Below are 19,487 nucleotides of genomic sequence, written 5' to 3'. Positions count from 1 at the left end.
TGAAAAGCCGGTTCCTCAAAAAATAACAGTAATAACCGTGCCTGATTTAACTTGAGGAATACCTCCTAGAAAAATCTGATGCTGCATAATCCTCAGCTGAATGACATATGTTATGCCTACCACACACTTTTTTTTCTTCTTGATTACAGACTCAGTTGGGCATTTCTAGCCCTATCCTTTTCCTTTCTTACGACACCCGCTCCCACCCCAGGTACTCTTCCACCACATCTCCACCATTCTTCCAGCCATCTCCTATCAACCATGCACACATACCTCCACAACCCTGTACATCTAAACAACTTATTTAGAGATGGCACACACACCACACACTATACTTGAAGCGTCATACCTGAGAGTAGATAGTGCTATCTCTTTGGTTATTTCCCAAAGTCCCTCCCCAAACGATGTTTAGTCTTTAACGCCTGTGTAATACTGTAAGGGCTTGTGGTCAAGCAACCAAATTATGAACTGGTTAATGTTTTACTGTTAGGGTCCACATTGTGGGATACCTACCTTACCTGTGACACAAAAGGATATTTTGTGGAACAAAATTCTGTGCCAACGATTGGGTTGTCAAATGCTTTGATGGAATCCTGGGGCAAAAGCAAGTCTTCCAAACTTCCTCTAGTGTCAAAGGATACGTCTTTCAGTTTTTCCTTAAAACAAGTATAATGATTAATCAATAACTAAATCTAAGGATGTATATGAACTAAATATTTTTCGACTGCTTAACTTCAAAGCACATCGGACTAACAAACAATAATCTACAATTATTCATAATCCTGAATTTTTGTTTCGTAATAAAAGAATGATCATGAAAAGTTGTTTTTAAGCTTCCAAAAACTTAAAATTGTATGAAATTACCATATGGCTTATGGCAAAAAAAATATGCTTTTAATGCATGCTCAACCTTGGTTAGCAAGGCTAAGGCGGGGACTAAGTTTCTGGTAAGAGCAGGTACTAGGACACAGCTAGGAAGGGAGGGGCCGGGGGAATGTGACTGAGATAGGTGTAATCGAAATCGGTCATTATATTGTGGTATATACATAGGGATGCGTGGTTCTTGCGAGTGCCAAAAATCAACGTCAATAAATAAATTCAAGCAAGCCCATAAAGTAGATGAAAAAAGTATAATCCCAAACCTCAATTCACCGGAAAAATGATTGACTGTGATATTCTGCTTTGTGACGGCAGTTTGTTGTCCTTCCTTAACTTAAGAGTGATTCTGTTCCGTTGTCTGGTCCAAAATGGACAAGGCCTTGTTACATGCTTCAGTGTGCCTATTCTGTAGAACTGAAGCCCAAGGGATGACAATGAGAGTGTTGTATTCCTTAACTCACAATGAGGACACCACGGATTGATTGCACTGAATTCCTCTTGCCCAACAAGAAGATCAGATCATCCCTGATTTACCCCTGAAGATAGTCCACTGTATAATAAAAAAACACACACACACAAAGTGAGGTTTGCACTAAGAGTAAGGCGATCGAAGAGCTACAGTACTAAGAAAAAGTTATCTGAATGGAAATTAACAATGGCAGCTGAGTTAATTTTTAAAATATGCTGGTTTGAAGTTAAAAACTAACATAGTTATATTATAGTGCAACAGCTCCAACTATTACTCAGTGCCATCGTAAACAAAGAGTAGTTGTATAGTCAGTCAGATAGGGATAGTTCACGTTCTTCTCCTTTACTGCCAAAGGTTAATGGAAAACTAAACACAAAGGTTATTATGATAATGTTTCAACACAAAATAATGTTCGTTTCTGGTAATGTATTTATAATGTGCTGCTTCTTACCTTCAAATATTGCCTGGGTTGCCTAAATGTGTAAACATACAATAGTGGGACCCAGATCACAGTACACTTCGTCAAATAAATGAAAGCAACACCATCTATGAACACTGTCTGTGTGAAATAAATTATGCAGTATATGTGTGAACAAGTCGGTAGTAAAAATATCAGAGGAAACTTCAAGGTCCATGTTACAAATTATTAAAAATGTAACTAATCATTTAGGTGTAATATTATCAAAAGGGAAATATTAAGGCTTGATTGGGATAACAGCAAGCGAAGTGATGAGCTCATATATATTGTGCATAACTAATAAGCATGTGAAATAATCATGATTTCTGTCATTTTTGTATTTGATTCATGAGATTTTGGATTATCGCTTACTCTATTGCCTGACAATGAAAGCAAAAACCACATCAGCCCTTTCCTTCCAAGCGTAAAGTCTTCGTCATCATCTTTTACTAAGAGAAAGATATAAGCTTTCAAGTCGAGAGTCCAATGTAAAAGAAAAGAAAATAAAAAATAAGTATTCATACTGTAATTGCCAAACCAGGCTCCACTCACTCACCTTACAACACACAATTTTCCAGATAAAACATAATGATTGATTCCCTTGCATTTTCCCCATTCTCATTAGAAATTTTTGGTGCAAATAGAATATAAAAATTGTTTGTGTGAGCAGTTATTGCAGTTAGATCTTTTCAAATTTTATCTTAAGTAAAAAACCTATGATAGGAAATTATGAATTAAAATACTTGATTAGTGGGGATGAGTGATTACCTCTGAACGAACATATAAACTTTGCCCATCCAACTGTGGATTCCATTTTGTTTTATGGATCTTTTCGTTATTCAGTTTAGCAATAAGCCTTCTCAGTGTGTTTTTCTGAAATGGACAAACATAATAGCTATATATGATTATAACCTACTTGCAAGAAGGTTGTCCTACAAAAAAAGACATTTGTAGTTAGTGAGAATAGAATAAATTGAATACGAACGAAAAAGTTCAGCTTCAGTGATTTGATGTTCAGCTTCAGTTATTTTCGTTTTGCTTTAATGCATTCTTATTCCACTAAAACGTACAAATGTTCTTTTTTCGTATGACAACCGTCTTTCAAGTAGTGTATAAATATACATATTTTTATAATGTATAACCCTTGGTGCAAGATTATAACTCATCACACACTCATGACAAAACAGCTGTATCATATACAAGCCCACTTTTGAGATTATGCTTTATTTGATTGGCACATTGCAAAATAAAACATGATAATAATAATAATAATAATAATAATAATAATACTTATTCATTAGATAAAGGACATACCGAGGATTTGCAGCATACATATGCAAAGAAACAAAATATTCATTCATGAATCTACTAAACATTGAAACTTTTGTTTGACAATTGTTTATCAAATCAATAATTTGAAGTGGGCTCTTACATGATATAAAACAATATAATATGTGCCAGCAGATGCTCACCTCTCTTCTTTACAATTAGCTATTGCAAGTGGGAAAATGATTTGGAACTGTGATTGGACCAATGGACAGTACTTGCAGGTATAACACCAACTAACACTTGATTTCTCCCTAGAGTGGAAAGAAATGATGAAATATCAATCAATCTCCTCCTGGCTAGCTCGCTAGCTTTAATCTGGCTGAATACTGTGAGGGTTCAATGATGGGTTCAATCTTAAACAACAACATGATATCACTTGAATATCTGAGTGGCAAATAATGAAATGGCAGTTTCATCTCATTCCAATGTAAACCCTAATACACTGACACAAGTTAATCAGTACTAAGTTGCAACAGTCACAACACACTAGTCTTGTTCTTTATAACAAAGAATGTTCTCACAAATTATTGAACAAAATTGATTTTTCTAATGAAAATATCTACCACCAAATGGCCTGCCATCCAGCTTCAAATTCAACTGAATATGCTGGCTCTGGTGACCATGTAGCCGCAGTTCCCTTGCTTGCCAGCAAACAACAGGCTCAAGTGCTACTTGGTATCCTGGGATATCCTCATCTCCAGTTGGCTCGACCAAGAAAAAGGTCTTCAATTTTACTAAATACCAGACTTTTAATAGCCTTAATGCTATTTTTAGACAATAGCACTTGGGCCCTTGATGACCTCTACAACAGAAAAGTAGAGAAAGAAAATTGTTAATTTTTTCTTTTGAATCCCATTAAACCGTATTGGTTAACATTTACAAAAAAATTCTGTTCTAGAAAAATCCATGGATTGACAACTACCGAACAAAAATAATCTCCATGCATTCAAGTAGCAGACCCATACCAGGGGAATAATGGCCTGTCCCTCTCAGAACTTGAACACCTGAACACAAACAACGAAACTCTGAAGCAAATAATAATGAAATAACTAGTGCAAATATTTTTTTTGACACTACTGTGACGCTTTTTAAGCACAATTGATATTACTCTCGAAATTATTCTTCTAGGCCTACCATCAACCCGACAAATTAAAAATGCAATACACAATTGAAATTGTACAAACTTTTAAAGTCTCATTAGAAACTAGAACTCACCCCATTTTTTCCCAATTCAGTAACATTCAGTAGAGTTTGCCAGCCCTCATCTGATATAGGTACTTGCAATTTCAGCAATAGAAGCTGCCAGTCCGGGACACTCATATTCTTGACTTGTTTTTCCAAAATTTCTGTTGGGAGAATTTCCTCTAGGGTTTTCTCTAGTCCTAAAGTCTCCTCAACTTCCAAAATCACGTCACGAATGACTTTCCTGCTTTCACCAGGCAGTTTTCCCCGCGCAAAAACGCAGCATCTAGCCAAAACACTGTTTAACTCTTCTCCATTCTCGTGACAAATCTTATGGATTTCTTTAATGATGTTGGTACACTTGTCCCTTATCTTTCTTTTTTTGTATTGAGGCTCGTAATCGTGCTCTTCTATTTCTTGGAAAGAAATGACCCCGAATTAGAAGAGGACGACGAAGAACTCGAAGACCACAATAACGGGGATAATTTTGGCGCGCTTTTTTTCATCTTTTGCGAATGACCCCCCATTCGTAAATGACTCTGAGGAATTACTTGGTGACTCAGGCATAGGTAGCGAGTCATCTGAGCTGCAGCCTTTGATCGGAGTGCTAGTAGAACACGGTTTGGGGCTTGGAATCGATGGCGAATGACTTTTTGGCGGGATAAAACTTGAATTCGACTCGTTGAGACTCCTTCGACGCAAGTTCCCAGCGATCAAAGCGAAATATGTTCCAACAATAAACTTTTTCTGCTACAGCTTTGACCCCAGAGTTGAAAAGCTTCGCGGAGATCAGTCCGCCATCTTTGTCTCTTTAAGTTTCTTAGGAGACATGAAGAAACTTCGTCGGGAAACAGCTTGAACACGTCTGTTTGACAAAACTTGTTCGGCGGAGCACAGCATAGATCAGTCGACAGAGCGTACCAGTTCCTGTTAGGATCAAGATCCTGAGAAAACACTTGGACTGTATGTACGGAAGGCATAATCAGTGGAAGACCAAACTACATCCTCCTTTGCCGAGTACTTCAGTGATCATAAATTTTGAGTTTACCGCGTAAAGACTCGTGATCGCCGAATAAGGCTTAATCCAATATATTTGAGCTTCGTCATCTCCAAAATTTTATGTCAACACGACAACACTTTCCTGATTACCTTAGCACCACGACGACACTTCGCTCTCGCAGCCCTAGTAGCTCAAGGCGTTGATCAAATTAACTCGTCTGTCATTCTGTGGTTATTACCATGGTAACATAGGGATCCCAATGTTCGCAATAAAATTGGGCTTGCGGCTTGTTATGGACTCAATTATAATTATGGAAATCTGATTAGTGAAAATTTTAGCCAGGGAGCCACTCGCTGTTGAGATATTTTGGGTTTAAAGTGAAATGAACAATAGGGTGAGTTAATGACATCATTTACTCACAATTTAGATGCTGAATAAAATGACAATTTTTTTCTGCCACTTTTGACTGTGAAGGAAACACGTTGCTTGGCTACTATCTGGGCTCATATAGATAAGTTTAAACAAGTTTCAAGTCATTTCCAATTTTATTATTATTATTATTATTGATTTTCATCTGAGTGTCCCTTTAATAGCAATGATCATTATATCATTACTATTAAAGTGACTGTATCTGTTTCATCGACACCTGGTGTGAAATAAGAAAACATGATGCCTGGAGTCACAGTCTATTGTATTGAGATTTTAACTATTTCATTTCAGAGAATACCTCAATGTCAAGAATTGCGTGAAAAACACTATTCACAAATACTGCCAACTCAAAGGGGACATCCAAGAGGCATTTGACTATCAGTTTGACAATTACAACCCATTCTGCCCAAAAAGTGTGGACCCAGGCAGTAAAGTATCGAGTATTGCTGTCTCCAAGGTTGCAATTGTTATTTCTTTGGTTGCGGCTGCCATACAGGCACTGTAAGGAAGCATCCATTCTTTCAAAGGGGAGGGGAAATCTTTCGAAATTTTTTTATAGAAAAAACCAACAATGCTCCTTCTCAAAGAAATAAATATCATAACCCTACCCATTGGTTTTGCAATCTTTCTTCAGTGGTAAAATTTTGAATTGAATGAAAAATAAATACCAATGATTTTCCCTTTCTGGCTGTGTAAGAACTCAATGACCTTTCAATAGTTTCCTTCTGCCCCTCCCCTCTTCTAGAAAATGAATGCTTCCCAAACAGAAGTTCACATTTAGATTTAAATTTTGGTAAATTTTGTAGTATCAGGATGAGTTTTGATTGATTTTATGTTAATATTCGATTCTTTGTGTTTGAGTTAAATGTCAGCATGCTTGCAAATGTGGTTCCATAGTCTAGAAAGGGCAAACCCAGTGATTTGCAATAATAATGATGATGATAATTTGTAACTAGGATACCAGACTACAAAAGGTTCCATTGGATTTTATGTAATAATTGTTTCAGGTATATTAAAATGTGAACAATTTTCAAATTTTTGTATTACTGTAGTGTTGCCATCTTCTAAAATCTTACTTAATATATTTCTTTGGCCACAGCTTTTTCTCGCCACAGGCTGCTGTGATGTGAAACCTTTAAACCTTCCCTACCCTAGCACTAGAGTAAAGTGTGGAAGAACTATAAAATCACACAGTTGGGAAGGGACAGGTGAAAGTACAAAAACACGAAGAAACAATAAGCAAAGCAGGCAATAACAGTAACGCAGAGAACTCGTATAACTACAGAACAAACACCCCACAAATGATATGCACACAACTATGCACCTATCAATGTCTTGCCCCAACGGGGATATCCCGGGCCTACCCAGGGGCTACTGACATCTTTGAAAAAAAATTGTCAATGAGCCCCTCTTAAGGGCCATATAAAAATTTTGTTTTTGAGGGTCTTACTCTGAAAACGAAAAAAAAAAAGGAGTGTCAATAAAAGCCTAGCAGCCCCAAGGTTCTTATGTCAATAGCCTGTGTATGCCCGGGCTTCCCCCGTTGGGGCAAGACATTGATAGGTGCATTAATGACAATGACTTACAGTGTAAGATTGTCGTATAGCTTGTTCAACAGAGTTCCGACAGCTGCGACTACGCTGTAGTTTGCTACTAGTAGCTTTCCGTTTTACAGATTTTTTCCTCCAAGAAATTACTTACCTTCTTTCAATGAGAACGTCTGTATAAGCAATTCTATCCTGACTCGTAAATTAGACACCACCAAATAGTCCTTTTCTTGACAATAATTTTTCTTAATGTCGGCACACTTCCGTCTTCAGTTGAACGAAAACTGCCCACTGTTGGCTTGTTGAAGGCTTTTTGCAGCAAAACTGTTTATAAATACATCCAACATGTAATCATAAAGGTTTTTCGTGGAGATAGTAATAGGATTTTGAAAGGTGAATAAGGATAATCATATTTGAAAAACCCGCTCAAAGCTTCGCTACAGCAGTACATCCGCCATTATCGATCTTGTTTTACTAGGACCCAATACTGAACTAAAAACACAGGATACAGGAAGACCAAAAAATAAACTAGACTTTATTTCAACTCGACCTACTATATCTACATTATATTTCCCTGTATATCTTAGTTTTGTTAAGTATTGCTACAGTTATTTTTACCACAATTTTATAAACGTTATTTTATAATTCAAAGTTTTATTTTCCTTCCTTTCCTTCCCTACCTACCTCCCTCCCTCCCTCCCTCCCTTCCTTCCTTCCTTTCACACATATAATTCAACGGCATATTTAATTTTCCGTCCGTCAGCCCGTCTGTCCGTCCGCGTTAATATCAACTATGCATGGCCTTACTGACCGATTGTCCGTGTGGTAATAGTTATACCACTGTCACTTTCTCTTCAACACAGTACTCCAACAAAACCTTGACTTCAGTTCTCAGATTTTCTTTGTGTTTACGTCTAAAACATCTGACTGCTAGAATGAGAAATCCGCTGAATAGAACGATAGAACCAGATGCATAGAAAACAGGGATGTAAGAGCCAACTTGATCTGCTATCAATCCTGCATAGAAAATAAGACAATGTCTGCTAAGATAACACGTGACCAAACGCCGCCATGTTTGAAGCTATCACACACAAGGTGATGTGAATTCTGTCGGTGCTGGTAGTTAATGACGCCGTAATGCAAATGTTCTACTGGGTTAGTGAGGATGCAAAAATAATGTGGGGTGATGATAGTGTTACATTGTAATGTTACTTGTAGGGATGATGATGATGATGGTGATGGAAATGATAAGGTTGATGGTGATGCTGATTTGAATGGTGAGGATGTAAAGATGATGCATGGTGTGATGTTGCTGTAATGATACTTCTAGTGATGATGATGATGATGATGATGATGGTGATGGTTAGGATTCAAAGATGCTGCATGGTGATGATGATGATGATCGATTGTTCTCACGAAAGTGGTGGTGATGCTGTCGTTGATAATGATGGTGGTAGTGACGATAGCGAAGATAAAGGTGGTGAGGGTAATGAAAGTGAGGATTGCAGAGATGATAAATGGTGATGTTGATGTCGTAATGATGATGGTGGTAATAATGATGATCAGGACTGAGGATGATGATGATATTATTTGTGGGAACTATTTGTGAGAAGCACGGGTGGCGTAGCGGTGAGAATGCGACCCGGATTCGAGTCCCGCTGAGCTCGGTGTCGTATGTGAGTAGAGTTGTTTGTTGGTTCTCTCCTGTGCTTCGAGGGTTTTCCGGGTTCCCCGGCTTTCCTACCTCCGCATAAATCAACTCCTAAATTCCAATTGGAATTACAGTGGATGAAGAGCTACTCTGTTGAAATGCCACTGCTAATTCCCATTTTCAAGAGAATATGAACCAAGAGAAGGAATCCTACCCATATAGCCTTGTAACCATCATGTGCACAGTTTGATGCTATTTTTACCTTGGAGACATTTTGAGCGAAGAACCTGATTGGTTGAGTTCTTGAGGGTAGGCGGCTTCCAGTCTTGCAGTAAACAAAGCCTGTGTTTTTGTCGTGGACGTAGCGAAATATGGCGCTTTTCGTGTCCTAAAACGAGGCATTAAAGGGAAGCATGATTATCGCGCGGGCATGGTAACGAGTTAAAAATAGCATCAATGATTATAAAAATAGCATCAGAGTGTGCACATGATGGGGCACGGGGATTCCTTCTCTTAGTTCATTTTCTCTTGCCATTTTTTATTTTTTTAATTTACTATTGTAAGAAAAACTTATTATCAACTTTACCTCCAAAAGGGGGACCCATCAAGTACCCAAATGAAGTAATAAAAAACAAGTAGCCATAAGCCGTTGTTCTTTCTCGTGCATTACATGACTCCATTAGTAAGACACTTTTTGAAGAGACTTGAAAGCCATCAGCAAGTCCGTTGATACAGAAATACACGGTTAGTGCGATAAAACCATGGATAAATGGACACACAATGTTGGATACTCCTGCTACAACTCCAGCCAAACTACAACAAATGTAACTTGTATGAAAAGATCTCGATTCGCAGATTTTCCCGGAGACAATACGACCAACCATAGTTGCAACACCAAAACCAACGTAAAGATTAGCAGTTTGGGTAGAACTGAGTCCCGACTCCAGAGCGTAGCGTCCCTGCGTAATGTATGGGAGAGAGAAAAAACGCCTAAATGAAATGAATGGATTTTTTATTTATTCTTAGCTTTCAACTACCTCAATAAAAACCTTCCTCCACAAACCGAATATCTCAGATTCAAATGGAATACCTCAGGCAAAATTTTACCCGTCATGCTTCTCCTAACACTTCGCTCGTGTTCTGCCACAACTTTCGCGTGCTTTATTGAAGAAATAGATCCAAGTAAAAACTGAAAAAACTAAAAAAATATTCGCTTACCAAATGAATAAGTGGGATAGTATTTCCCACTTGAAAACAAAAACTGTAAACACAGTTTATCACAAAGCTGATATTCTTGCGTAAAGATGTGGTTTGGCCCAACACTACTGCAATGCTTTGTTGTTGTTCTTGTGTAGTGGCTTCATCTTGCTCGACGTCAGGACTGAAGGTTAAACAACATACTCCAGACAGAAGTTGAAATCCCGCGAAAGCATAAAAAGCCTTTCTCCATCCAACATTGGTGATCAAAATCTCGTTGATAGGACTCATAATCAAAACTGTAGCTCCGGTCCCAGAACTCATGACTCCAATCGCAAGTCCAAGCCTTTTTTTGAAGTACGTGGGTACAATATCATAGCACGCGGTATAAGAGCAAGAAACACCTAAGCCATACATCAGACTAAACGTCCCAAAGAGGAAATAAATACTGGTAGCGAATGCTGATAAGGCAAGTCCTATAGCAGCGAATAAGCACCCTGCTATCCCGACTGAACGCGCGCCGAACCGCTGAATGAGTCTGGCAGCAATGGGAGAAAACGTCATGGGTACAGCCAATGCCAGTGAGCCGACCCAAGCTGGAAAAAAAAGTATGATTAGATTAGAGTTGTCGATGAGTCTAGTGTTGGAAAAGCTAGCGTGACGAGAGCAAGGATATCTGAATTACAACGGAGGCCCCGTCTACACGAAGCCGGATATTTTTTTTATCCGGGTAAAAAAATGTACATTTACATGCGGCTTCGTGTAAGTGTCGAAATCATTAACCGAACTCCACAAACCAAAGAAAACCATGAAGAGTATGCACCTATTTCAAAAAACGTTGTCGGTCGGAGATCCGAAATCTGAGACCGAAAGGAATTGTGGGTTGTAAGCTGTAAATTGTTTTGTGGTTTTAATTGAAAATTAAACGAGACTTACGTGTAAGTTGAAGTTTGATGATAATTCTGCCAAATTATTAGTAGTACAGTAGGGTTAACATGAGATGCGCACGCACCGCCATGGTTCAGGATTGAAAGAGAAACATTTTGTGATCACCCAACAAAAACCATACTGGACAATAGTGTGGGTAAACATAAAGGGTATCACTCGACGAAAAAATGGATTTGTCATGTAGGCAAACATATAGACAAATATATGGGCAAATATCATATTTGACTAATAGTAGACAATATTTGCCCAATGACTGTATATGATATGTACTTACACATTTATCCCATGGGCACAGATGGTAAAGTCCGTATGGCCCAGTAAAATCCCAAACGGCAAATATATAGCAGATATCATATCATCCATACATTTACCCGGTAATAAATGTGAATGCTCATTTGATATGTGCACGTATTTGCCCAGCCCGTATATGTGTTTTATGCCTTACGTATACCCTGTGTTTCCCCAGCCCGTATATGTGTTTTATGCCTTACGTATACCCTGTGTTTCCCCAGGCCGTATATGTGATTTATGCCTTACATATACCCTGTGTTTCCCCAGGCCGTATATGTGATTTATGCCTTACATATACCCTGTATTTTCCCAGGCCGTATATGTGATTTATGCCTTACATATAGCCTGTGTTTGCCCAGGCCGTATATGTGATTAATGCCTTACATATACCCTGTCTTTGCCCAGGCCGTATATGTGATTAATGCCTTACATATACCCTGTATTTTCCAAGGTCGTATATGTGATTAATGCCTTACATATACCCTGTATTTTCCAAGGTCGTATATGTGATTTATGCCTTACGTATACCCTGTGTTTGCCCAGGCCGTATATGTGATTAATGCCTTACGTATACCCTGTCTTTGCCCAGGTCGTATATGTGATTAATGCCTTACATACACCATGCGATATGCTCTGACCGTATATGTGATTAATGCCCCCTTAATGCCTTAGATGTACCAGCGCATCTTAGCCATATTTGCTCAGTTGAATTATGCTCATCATATTTGCTAAATTTAACTATGTTATCAGTCTTCAGCTATTGTCACTTATGGCAGGCCAAAAAAAATAGAAACGATATATATCGTGACAACCACCTCATACTTTAAACATAGCTAACCTATACTAAGAAGCAGGAAAAAAGACATAAATCATACTGAAACATTTTTATTGTGAATTTCCTTTTCTTGACGACTGATTAACTATGAACAATTTGTTAACTACAACTAATTGAAAATGCTAGTTCTGTAAATTAATTATAGGTGTTTGATTCATCTTGTGACAGAATTTGTGAAAGAAGATCATAATATATTTAGTTGTCAATCGATCTGTGGCTTATGTACGATTCTTTTTAGATATTCTGTAGTAGTACACTTCATTTATAACTGCAAAAATTTAATTAAGGACACCGAACGTGGTTGGGTTTCTACGAGTTTTATGAATTAAATCTTGTGTCACTGTTCCTCCGTTCCTTTGGCCTGATTTCTAGGGTTTTCCTTCTTCTTTCGATTATTTGAACATTATACTTGTTTACTTGAAGAAATCCAAAGGTCAATAGGCTTAAATAGCCGCTGCTATACCGTTTGACCTTTGGATTTCTTCAAGTAAACGAGTTTAACGTTCAAGTAATCGAAAGAAGAACGAAAACCCTAGAAATCAGGCCAAAGGAACGGAGGAACAGTGACACAAGATTTAATTCATAAAACTCGTAGAAACCCCAACCACGTTCGGTGTCCCAGTGCCCTTGATTTGATAAAAACCTTTAGGCTCTCAATGCCCATTCGGGACCTCCAGATGGCCTTGGGCGTCTTGACGGCTCCCCGATTTTCCGCTTCAAAAGCATGGTGAGACTGCGCTCTGACAGCCTCCTTTTTGCCTTTCGGTCCATGCTTTCCATGAACTGGTTAGCTAGGGGGCTTCTCCATGGCAGAGGGTGTTTTATTAAAACTTTACTCTGCTTAGTAGGGCCCCCTTCGTTATCAGAGCCACTGTCCGCTGTATCGTCATCAGCCTGGTCATCCGCCTCTGACATCGACTCCTCTGATGACATATACTGCAGTTTCATAATTGCCTTGACTTTCTCTTTGTCCCCTGGTGATAGCGAGGTTGACAAGTCCGCTGCCTTGGATCTGGATTTTAGGAGCTAAAAGAAAAAAGAAAAAAAAAACACCGTCAGTCAAAGTTTCTTATTAAACAAAGTCATAATCGTTGCAAATTCAGTTTACTCACATTTTGTTTTCTTTGTGTTTTCCGCTGCACCTTTTGATGCCTTCCAAGGGCCCCTGAACGCTCTCTTTTGTTTCTCTTTCTTCTCGTCAGAAAGTGACTTTTAAGGGCAGCTGAAATTATATCAAGTACCCATATATTAAAACTTGAGACAAAATTTGTTAGAAATTTTGGCATTTGGCCGACAATTACTCCTTTAGCATCCATTTGTTTTTGCTTTGTTTTGTTTTGCTTCGTTTTTTTGGTTTTTTTTTTTTGTTTTTGTTTTTTTTTTTTTTCCCATGTTATTTTATTTCAAACTGCTTCCCCTCCCTTCGGCATTTGAATATTTCTAAAAGGATTTCGTTACCCCCTCCCCCCTCCCCCCCCCCCCCCCCCGACCACCACCACCACCCTTTGTCCTCACCCCTCCCCCCCGGGTTAACTTTGATAGGTGCATAAGGCCTTTCGCACTTCGTAATATAAAATACATAAATACCTTCTAACTCGACGGCAGAGACATCCTTATGAACATTCAGAACTCTATCCCTTATTGCGTTATTAATCTGTTCGTTGACGTCATCTCTGAAACTAATTAGGAAATGCCATATTTGAGTGGTAAGTGGAAACTTAATATGGAAAGTAACTATGGATGATTCAGACAAGATCTTTTTTATTAAATTTTCATACTTACGCTTTAGTAAAATCCCATATAAGAGGGTTTTCTTCCCTGTCCCGTAATTTCTTTGCTACCAAGCGTACTTCAGACTGTAATAACATAATATAATTCATTAAAATCATAAGATGTACCTTAAGTTATTCTTAGACATAGTAATAATGTTTTCCTTATTTTTATGGCTGTGATTGTATAATATTGGGAAAAAAATCGAAATCAAATCAATTCCTTTACAAAAAAGGAAATTATCATTATCATTCAGTGTCTTGTTATTGGAAATCAATAGTAAAGTTTGGTAGCATTAACCACTACCATGGCGGGTTTCCCGCCAATTTTAGCATTGCATAAATTATACCGCTGCATAATTATACCAACTACTCTTCGCGCCAAGAATTCCCAGTAAAATTATCAATAAAAATAGCTTGCTTTTTTAAATATTGCCACTTTACTTACTGCAACAGCCTTTGAGACAGTAATCTTGGTCTTGCTGTTGTCCTTGTTCTGCTGGCTTTCTTTTAAGGCCGCTAGTATTTGGTGGTTTTGTTCTTGCAGTTCTTTAAACTGTTTCACAATCGTTTCGAAATTTGAAGAAATTTCTTCTTTTTCGCTGTCGGGGTCAACGTTCTCATTCTCGGTTGTTGCTTGCAATAGGCGATTTCTGTGTTCTCTTAGCACATCCTCGTTACCACCAGGGACAGAGGGAATAAGTATATTAAGCCTTTGAGAATTGGCGCCATTTTCAGTATGTCTACTCGTACTGCTTGTACTGGTAGTTGCAGTAACAGAATGGATTGGCATTGGGCGTCCTGGTAAAGGTGTAGATGTTCTTCCCATTTTTTGATCGCGACGAATGAACGCAATTTATAAGCAAAGATATAGAATGTGCGGGAAACTAGATGACCGACAGAGTTTGTTACCTGTTTGTGACCAAAAGGCGAATGAACGAATAAGTACATCCACTGAACAAATCTACCCCCTATCTATCACGGCGTATCACGTGACTTGTGATGACATATACGTTCATATAATGAAGTCTAATAATAAAAAAAGGAATAACTGTCTTATAAAAATGCTGAAGTTGTATCCAGGATTCATGTTAAGTAATATATCTATTATCTTAAAGCTATTTGCTCCATTTTATAAAGTTATGAAATTTTTTCTAAAGCCTAGATTCACGAAATATCATTGCAATAAACTTGATTAGCTTCTAGCTCTAAAACCATCGTACCATTATCTGCCGCCAACAGTGACATCTCTAAGGAAAAGGGCGCGGTAATAAAGATCCGGCGTGCTTTTGTCCAATGGCATGTGGTTGATGGACGTGGAACTTTATTACGCTGGAATATGGCTGTTAGCCATTCAAAATGCTTGGATTTTGAGTAATTATCCCAATGATACACACCGTCTTTTTAATTATATAGTTCTGGAAAACAAAATGTCTTCTGCGATGTCAAAGCGTTATCATTGCTTTCATTGTAACGAAGATCTACATTACAGAGTATTTTGCCGTCACAAAGAAGAATTTTATGCTCCTTTAACAAATCAATGGCAATTACAGCGGAATGACGACGAAGACTCAAATGATAGTATTTTCACTCACGAGATTGACGGCCAGAACGACACTTCTTCTAATGACTACAGCGAGATAAACGTTTTGGACCAAACTGATCAAGACTCCTCTGATGTGCCAAATACAAACCAACCATCAAGTGACGAATTCTTACCAGCTACTTCACAAAAAGGTATTGATGTTATACGTTTATTTGATGATTAGATTATATAATCTTTAAATGTTAAAGTCAAACTGCATAGATAAAAGACTGAATCTTTAACAAGCGGCTGATTTGCACATGATCTAGCTCCCCTATTGGATTTACTACCAAGCATTAGTGTTATTGAAGCGAGATTAAGTTAGAGGTACAAATGATTCTTTTCTATTTCTATCTTAGCCTCGTTTTCACCGTTACTTTTAAGAAGGGTGCATTATTAAGTAATCGGCTTATGGTTGCCATTAAAACCTCAGTGTTCATTCAGAAAGGTTCATTCAAAGAGTTTATAAAATCATAGCTAGAGATAACTCATTTTAAACGCCAAAAAGAATTTACTATGTTCAAATGGATATTGCTGTACATTTTCGTCTCCAAATCAATTCATGACTGTGGTCATCCTGAGATAGCATGGTATCCGGTAAAACATGTTTGTCAAGTTAGAGAAGTACAATTATAAGTAATTTATTTAATATGTCTCTTGGGTTTTTTATTTTCGATTTATCATTTTTCTTTCACGAATTATAAATTGTTGTTTTGCTGACTTAGAAATTTATATTTTATTTTCAATGGAAATCATTTATTTTCAGAGCAAAATTTGGGTCAAAATTATACATTTAGGGACCGGTCATTATTTAAGTTGGGGGGGGGGGGAGGGGGGAGGGAGGAGAAATTGTCAGTGACGCAAAAAAATTTCAAGGCCCCCCCCTTTGAAGGCATCCAAGTTTATCGAAAAACCCCCATGGATTGTAGTAAAAAATTTAAAAATTTTCCCTTTTCCTTTTTCACTAGCAAAAATTTCAGCCCCCTCCCCCCCCCCCAAATTTCTCCTCCCCTCCCCCCCCCCCCCCCCCCCAACTTAAATAATGACCGGTCCCTTAGCCCATGAGGTTTTTTTTACTGACTTTTTTTTTTTTTTTCTAGTATTATAATGGTTTCAGACTTTATCTTATACTATGTTGCAGTTATACAATGCCGAATGAATAAAATACATCGTATTTGCTTATGTTTAAAGGAGACGGAATAAATAACTTTGAGGAAGAAGATCAAGTGTTTTGGGATGACAAGTCGGACAGTGAATCTGACCATGAAGAGATAAGAGGAAATGAAAGAAGGAGATTGGTTGAAACTTGGGATATTGATATCGAAGACCTAGAAAGAGATTTTGAACAATCTAGTGCAGAAATAAGCGTTGCCGTCGAAGCAAGTTCCCGAGTGACCCTTATTAACTGGATTGCCTTGTTTGTGTGCTTTTGGTCTGAATACTTTTCTGTACCAGATCGAGGCATTGATATTCTCCTCGCCTTTTTTAAAGCGATTTTTCAGGTTTTGTGTGAGCTTTCGCCAATCATTTTCCCAACCGCAGTATTGGTTTTCCCGAGCTCCTTCAAACTCTTGAAAAATTATCTTTCTTTTAAAGATAAGCATTCAAAGTATGTTGTTTGTCCGAAATGCGACACCCTATACCGTTTTCAAGACTGCATTACAACAAGATACGGGCGTGTCATTGCTAAACCATGTTCTCACATTGCTTTTCCGAATCACCGTCAATTGTTTCGCCGCACACCTTGTGGAGCGGAATTGCTTAAGGAAATTCGTTTGAAAAATGGACAGACGAAATTGTACCCACATAAAGTTTATTGTTATAAAAGCATCAGAGAGACTCTAACTCACTTTATTAAGCGACCAGACTTTGTACAAAAATGTGAGATTTGGAGAAATCGGAATGTACCGGACGATATTTTAGTTGATATTTACGATGGCCAAGTGTGGAAAGATTGGCAATATTTTAACGGCACTCCTTTCCTTGCCCAACCTAATAATTATGCTGTTATGCTGAATGTTGACTGGTTTCAGCCTTTTAAGCACAGTGTCTATAGCGTTGGAGTCATATATATGGTCCTCCTAAATCTTCCGAGAAAAGAAAGGTACAAAGAGGAAAACGTAATAATAGTTGGGGTAATACCTGGTCCACACGAGCCCAAATTGAATATCAATACGTACTTACAACCACTTGTAGCCGAATTGAACTTATTGTGGCACGAAGGCATCCAAGTTCGGCCTCATGGGAGTAGAACAGCAAGATGTTTTCGAGCTGCCCTCCTTTGTATTGCTTGTGACATTCCTGCACTAAGAAAAGTTTGTGGTTTCTTAGGATGTACTGCTCACCGAGGGTGCTCAAAGTGCACAAGATTTTTTCCCGGAGATTTTAGTAGCATGGATTTTTCAGGTTTCGAAGATGACGATACACCAAGGACAAATGAAGAGCATCGAAGAGAGGCTCAGAAAATACTCAATGCAACAACCGCTGATGAACGAAACCAAATTGAAACTTCCACTGGAACAAGATATTCTGAACTCTTACAGTTGCCTTACTTCGATTGTACTCGTTAATGAAAAATGTATGGCTAAACGCTGAAACGCCAATTATTTCTAAAGAAAATTTGAATAAAATCCAGGAAAAGGTAGATGACGTCAAAGCACCATCATTTATTGGGCGTCTCCCGAAAAAGATATCAACATCGTTTGGAGGATTTACTGCTGATCAGTGGAAAACATGGACTCTCTTGTATTCTGTATTCTGCATTTGGAATATCGTTCCAACAGATGATTTGGAGCTGTGGAGGTTATTCGTATTGTCCTGCTTTCACCTTTGCTCTCCACTTATTACAACTGAAGAGCTACAAGAAGGACATGATTACCTAGTGGAATTTTGTAAATCGTTTGAAAAAAGATATGGAAAGGAACGTGTTACGCCAAACATGCATCTACACCTGCATCTCAAACAATGTATTTTAGATTACGGGCCTGTATATTCATTTTGGCTTTTCAGCTTCGAACGTTTCAATGGGATTTTAGGAGCGTTTCGAACTAACAATAGATCTGTTGAAATACAAATCATGAGAAAATTTCTCCAAAAGCATGAACTAAGAGATATCCCTTTACCAGAAAGATTTCGAGAAACTTTCCAACCAGTATTTCAACTTCTTCAGGAGGCACAACAAGTAGGAACACTTGGCGAAAGCATCCCATCAATACCATCAACACTTAATCTTTCAGTTGGTCAAGTACTACGTTGCTTAGAGTGGAGCAATATGAATGCATACTCATGTTTTTCACCTCGATCCATTGATGTTCTTGATGATGACTATACAGAATATCTCTTTAAAGCTTATGAAACAATTTTACCTCAACACTCGGTCATTGAATGTGTTACCGATACGTTTGAGAGAATTAGTACCATTGGATATTCGGGGACAAAGCTAGGGTCCTCTGACTCTAGACTGGAACGTTCTTCCTTCATTCTTGCAAGTTGGTGTGGCCAATATAGTGGCAGTATTGAGACCGATTCATTTGACTTGCGCCCCGGTGTTGTCGATTTCTTTCTTAAACAAACCATTATAATTGATGGCAAGCAGGAATCATTGTGTATGGCAAAGGTTCGATGGTATCAGCGACATCCAGAAAGACACAGGATTGGCAGACCACATGAAATTTGGTGCAGAAACTTGTTTGAAATGGAAGGGCCCTCTACATTCATTCCCATACAAAGGATACACAGCCAGTTTGTTGCTGCTTACGATGTTATTGACAAAGAAAGAGTATTAATTGTTTGTCCTTTACAACGTAAATTGTACGGATGATGGAGATGACAGTAAAGTATCATCCAGGAAAAATATTCAAAGCTACCAAAAATAAACTGTTTGAACTGTGCATCAGTACTAGATAGTCAAATTGAAAAT

The 19,487-nt window shown here is 38.1% G+C and overlaps 4 protein-coding genes across 6 annotated transcripts in view; 1 reads left to right on the top strand and 3 right to left on the bottom strand.

Moving 5' to 3' along the window:
• The window catches only part of LOC148906459 (uncharacterized), a 10,693-nt gene extending 7,554 nt beyond the window's left edge, over nucleotides 1-3,139 (bottom strand). The window contains exons 1-4 of the mRNA XM_089037621.1: nucleotides 3,120-3,139; nucleotides 2,722-2,737; nucleotides 2,574-2,678; nucleotides 519-656 (exon numbers count right to left, since the gene is read on the bottom strand). Coding sequence (XP_088893747.1) covers nucleotides 519-656; nucleotides 2,574-2,678; nucleotides 2,722-2,737; nucleotides 3,120-3,139 — 279 coding nt within the window. The remainder of the gene's footprint in view (nucleotides 1-518; nucleotides 657-2,573; nucleotides 2,679-2,721; nucleotides 2,738-3,119) is intronic.
• LOC116300520 (monocarboxylate transporter 12) overlaps nucleotides 1-19,487 on the bottom strand; it is a 42,863-nt gene that overhangs the window by 12,321 nt on the left and 11,055 nt on the right. Inside the window, exons 1-4 of one of the 3 annotated variants that reach the window (XM_031709401.2) lie at nucleotides 11,077-11,537; nucleotides 10,162-10,736; nucleotides 9,530-9,902; nucleotides 7,999-8,309 (exon numbers count right to left, since the gene is read on the bottom strand). The exons of 1 other annotated variant lie outside the window; for it this stretch is intronic. In XM_031709401.2, coding sequence (XP_031565261.1) covers nucleotides 8,125-8,309; nucleotides 9,530-9,902; nucleotides 10,162-10,704 — 1,101 coding nt within the window. In that variant the 5' untranslated portion in view covers nucleotides 10,705-10,736; nucleotides 11,077-11,537 and the 3' untranslated portion in view covers nucleotides 7,999-8,124. Of the gene's footprint in view, nucleotides 1-7,998; nucleotides 8,310-9,529; nucleotides 9,903-10,161; nucleotides 10,737-11,076; nucleotides 11,538-19,487 lie in introns of those variants that run through there. One more of the 3 variants, XM_031709399.2, reaches the window with a different exon arrangement.
• Nucleotides 12,761-15,103, bottom strand: LOC148906458 (uncharacterized). Its single transcript, XM_089037786.1, has 5 exons — nucleotides 14,432-15,103; nucleotides 13,997-14,070; nucleotides 13,802-13,893; nucleotides 13,327-13,436; nucleotides 12,761-13,240 (listed from the first exon to the last, which is right to left on the bottom strand). The coding sequence occupies exons 1-5, from the start codon at nucleotides 14,810-14,812 to the stop codon at nucleotides 12,860-12,862; spliced, it is 1,038 nt and encodes a 345-aa protein (XP_088893912.1). The 5' UTR covers nucleotides 14,813-15,103; the 3' UTR covers nucleotides 12,761-12,859.
• LOC148906457 (uncharacterized) lies at nucleotides 15,242-19,470 on the top strand. The gene is made up of 3 exons (XM_089037620.1): nucleotides 15,242-15,720; nucleotides 16,760-17,511; nucleotides 19,465-19,470. Exons 1-3 carry the CDS (start codon nucleotides 15,285-15,287, stop codon nucleotides 19,468-19,470), a joined length of 1,194 nt encoding a protein of 397 aa, XP_088893746.1. The 5' UTR covers nucleotides 15,242-15,284.

This window comes from Actinia tenebrosa, unplaced genomic scaffold, assembly GCF_029948245.1.
Source record: "Actinia tenebrosa isolate PJP-AT-01 unplaced genomic scaffold, QUT_ActTen_1.0 PGA_scaffold5__44_contigs__length_20552954, whole genome shotgun sequence".
NCBI lineage: Eukaryota > Metazoa > Cnidaria > Anthozoa > Actiniaria > Actiniidae > Actinia > Actinia tenebrosa.
Note: the sequence above shows the minus strand (reverse complement) of the source record. Positions and strands in the feature narration are given on the sequence as shown.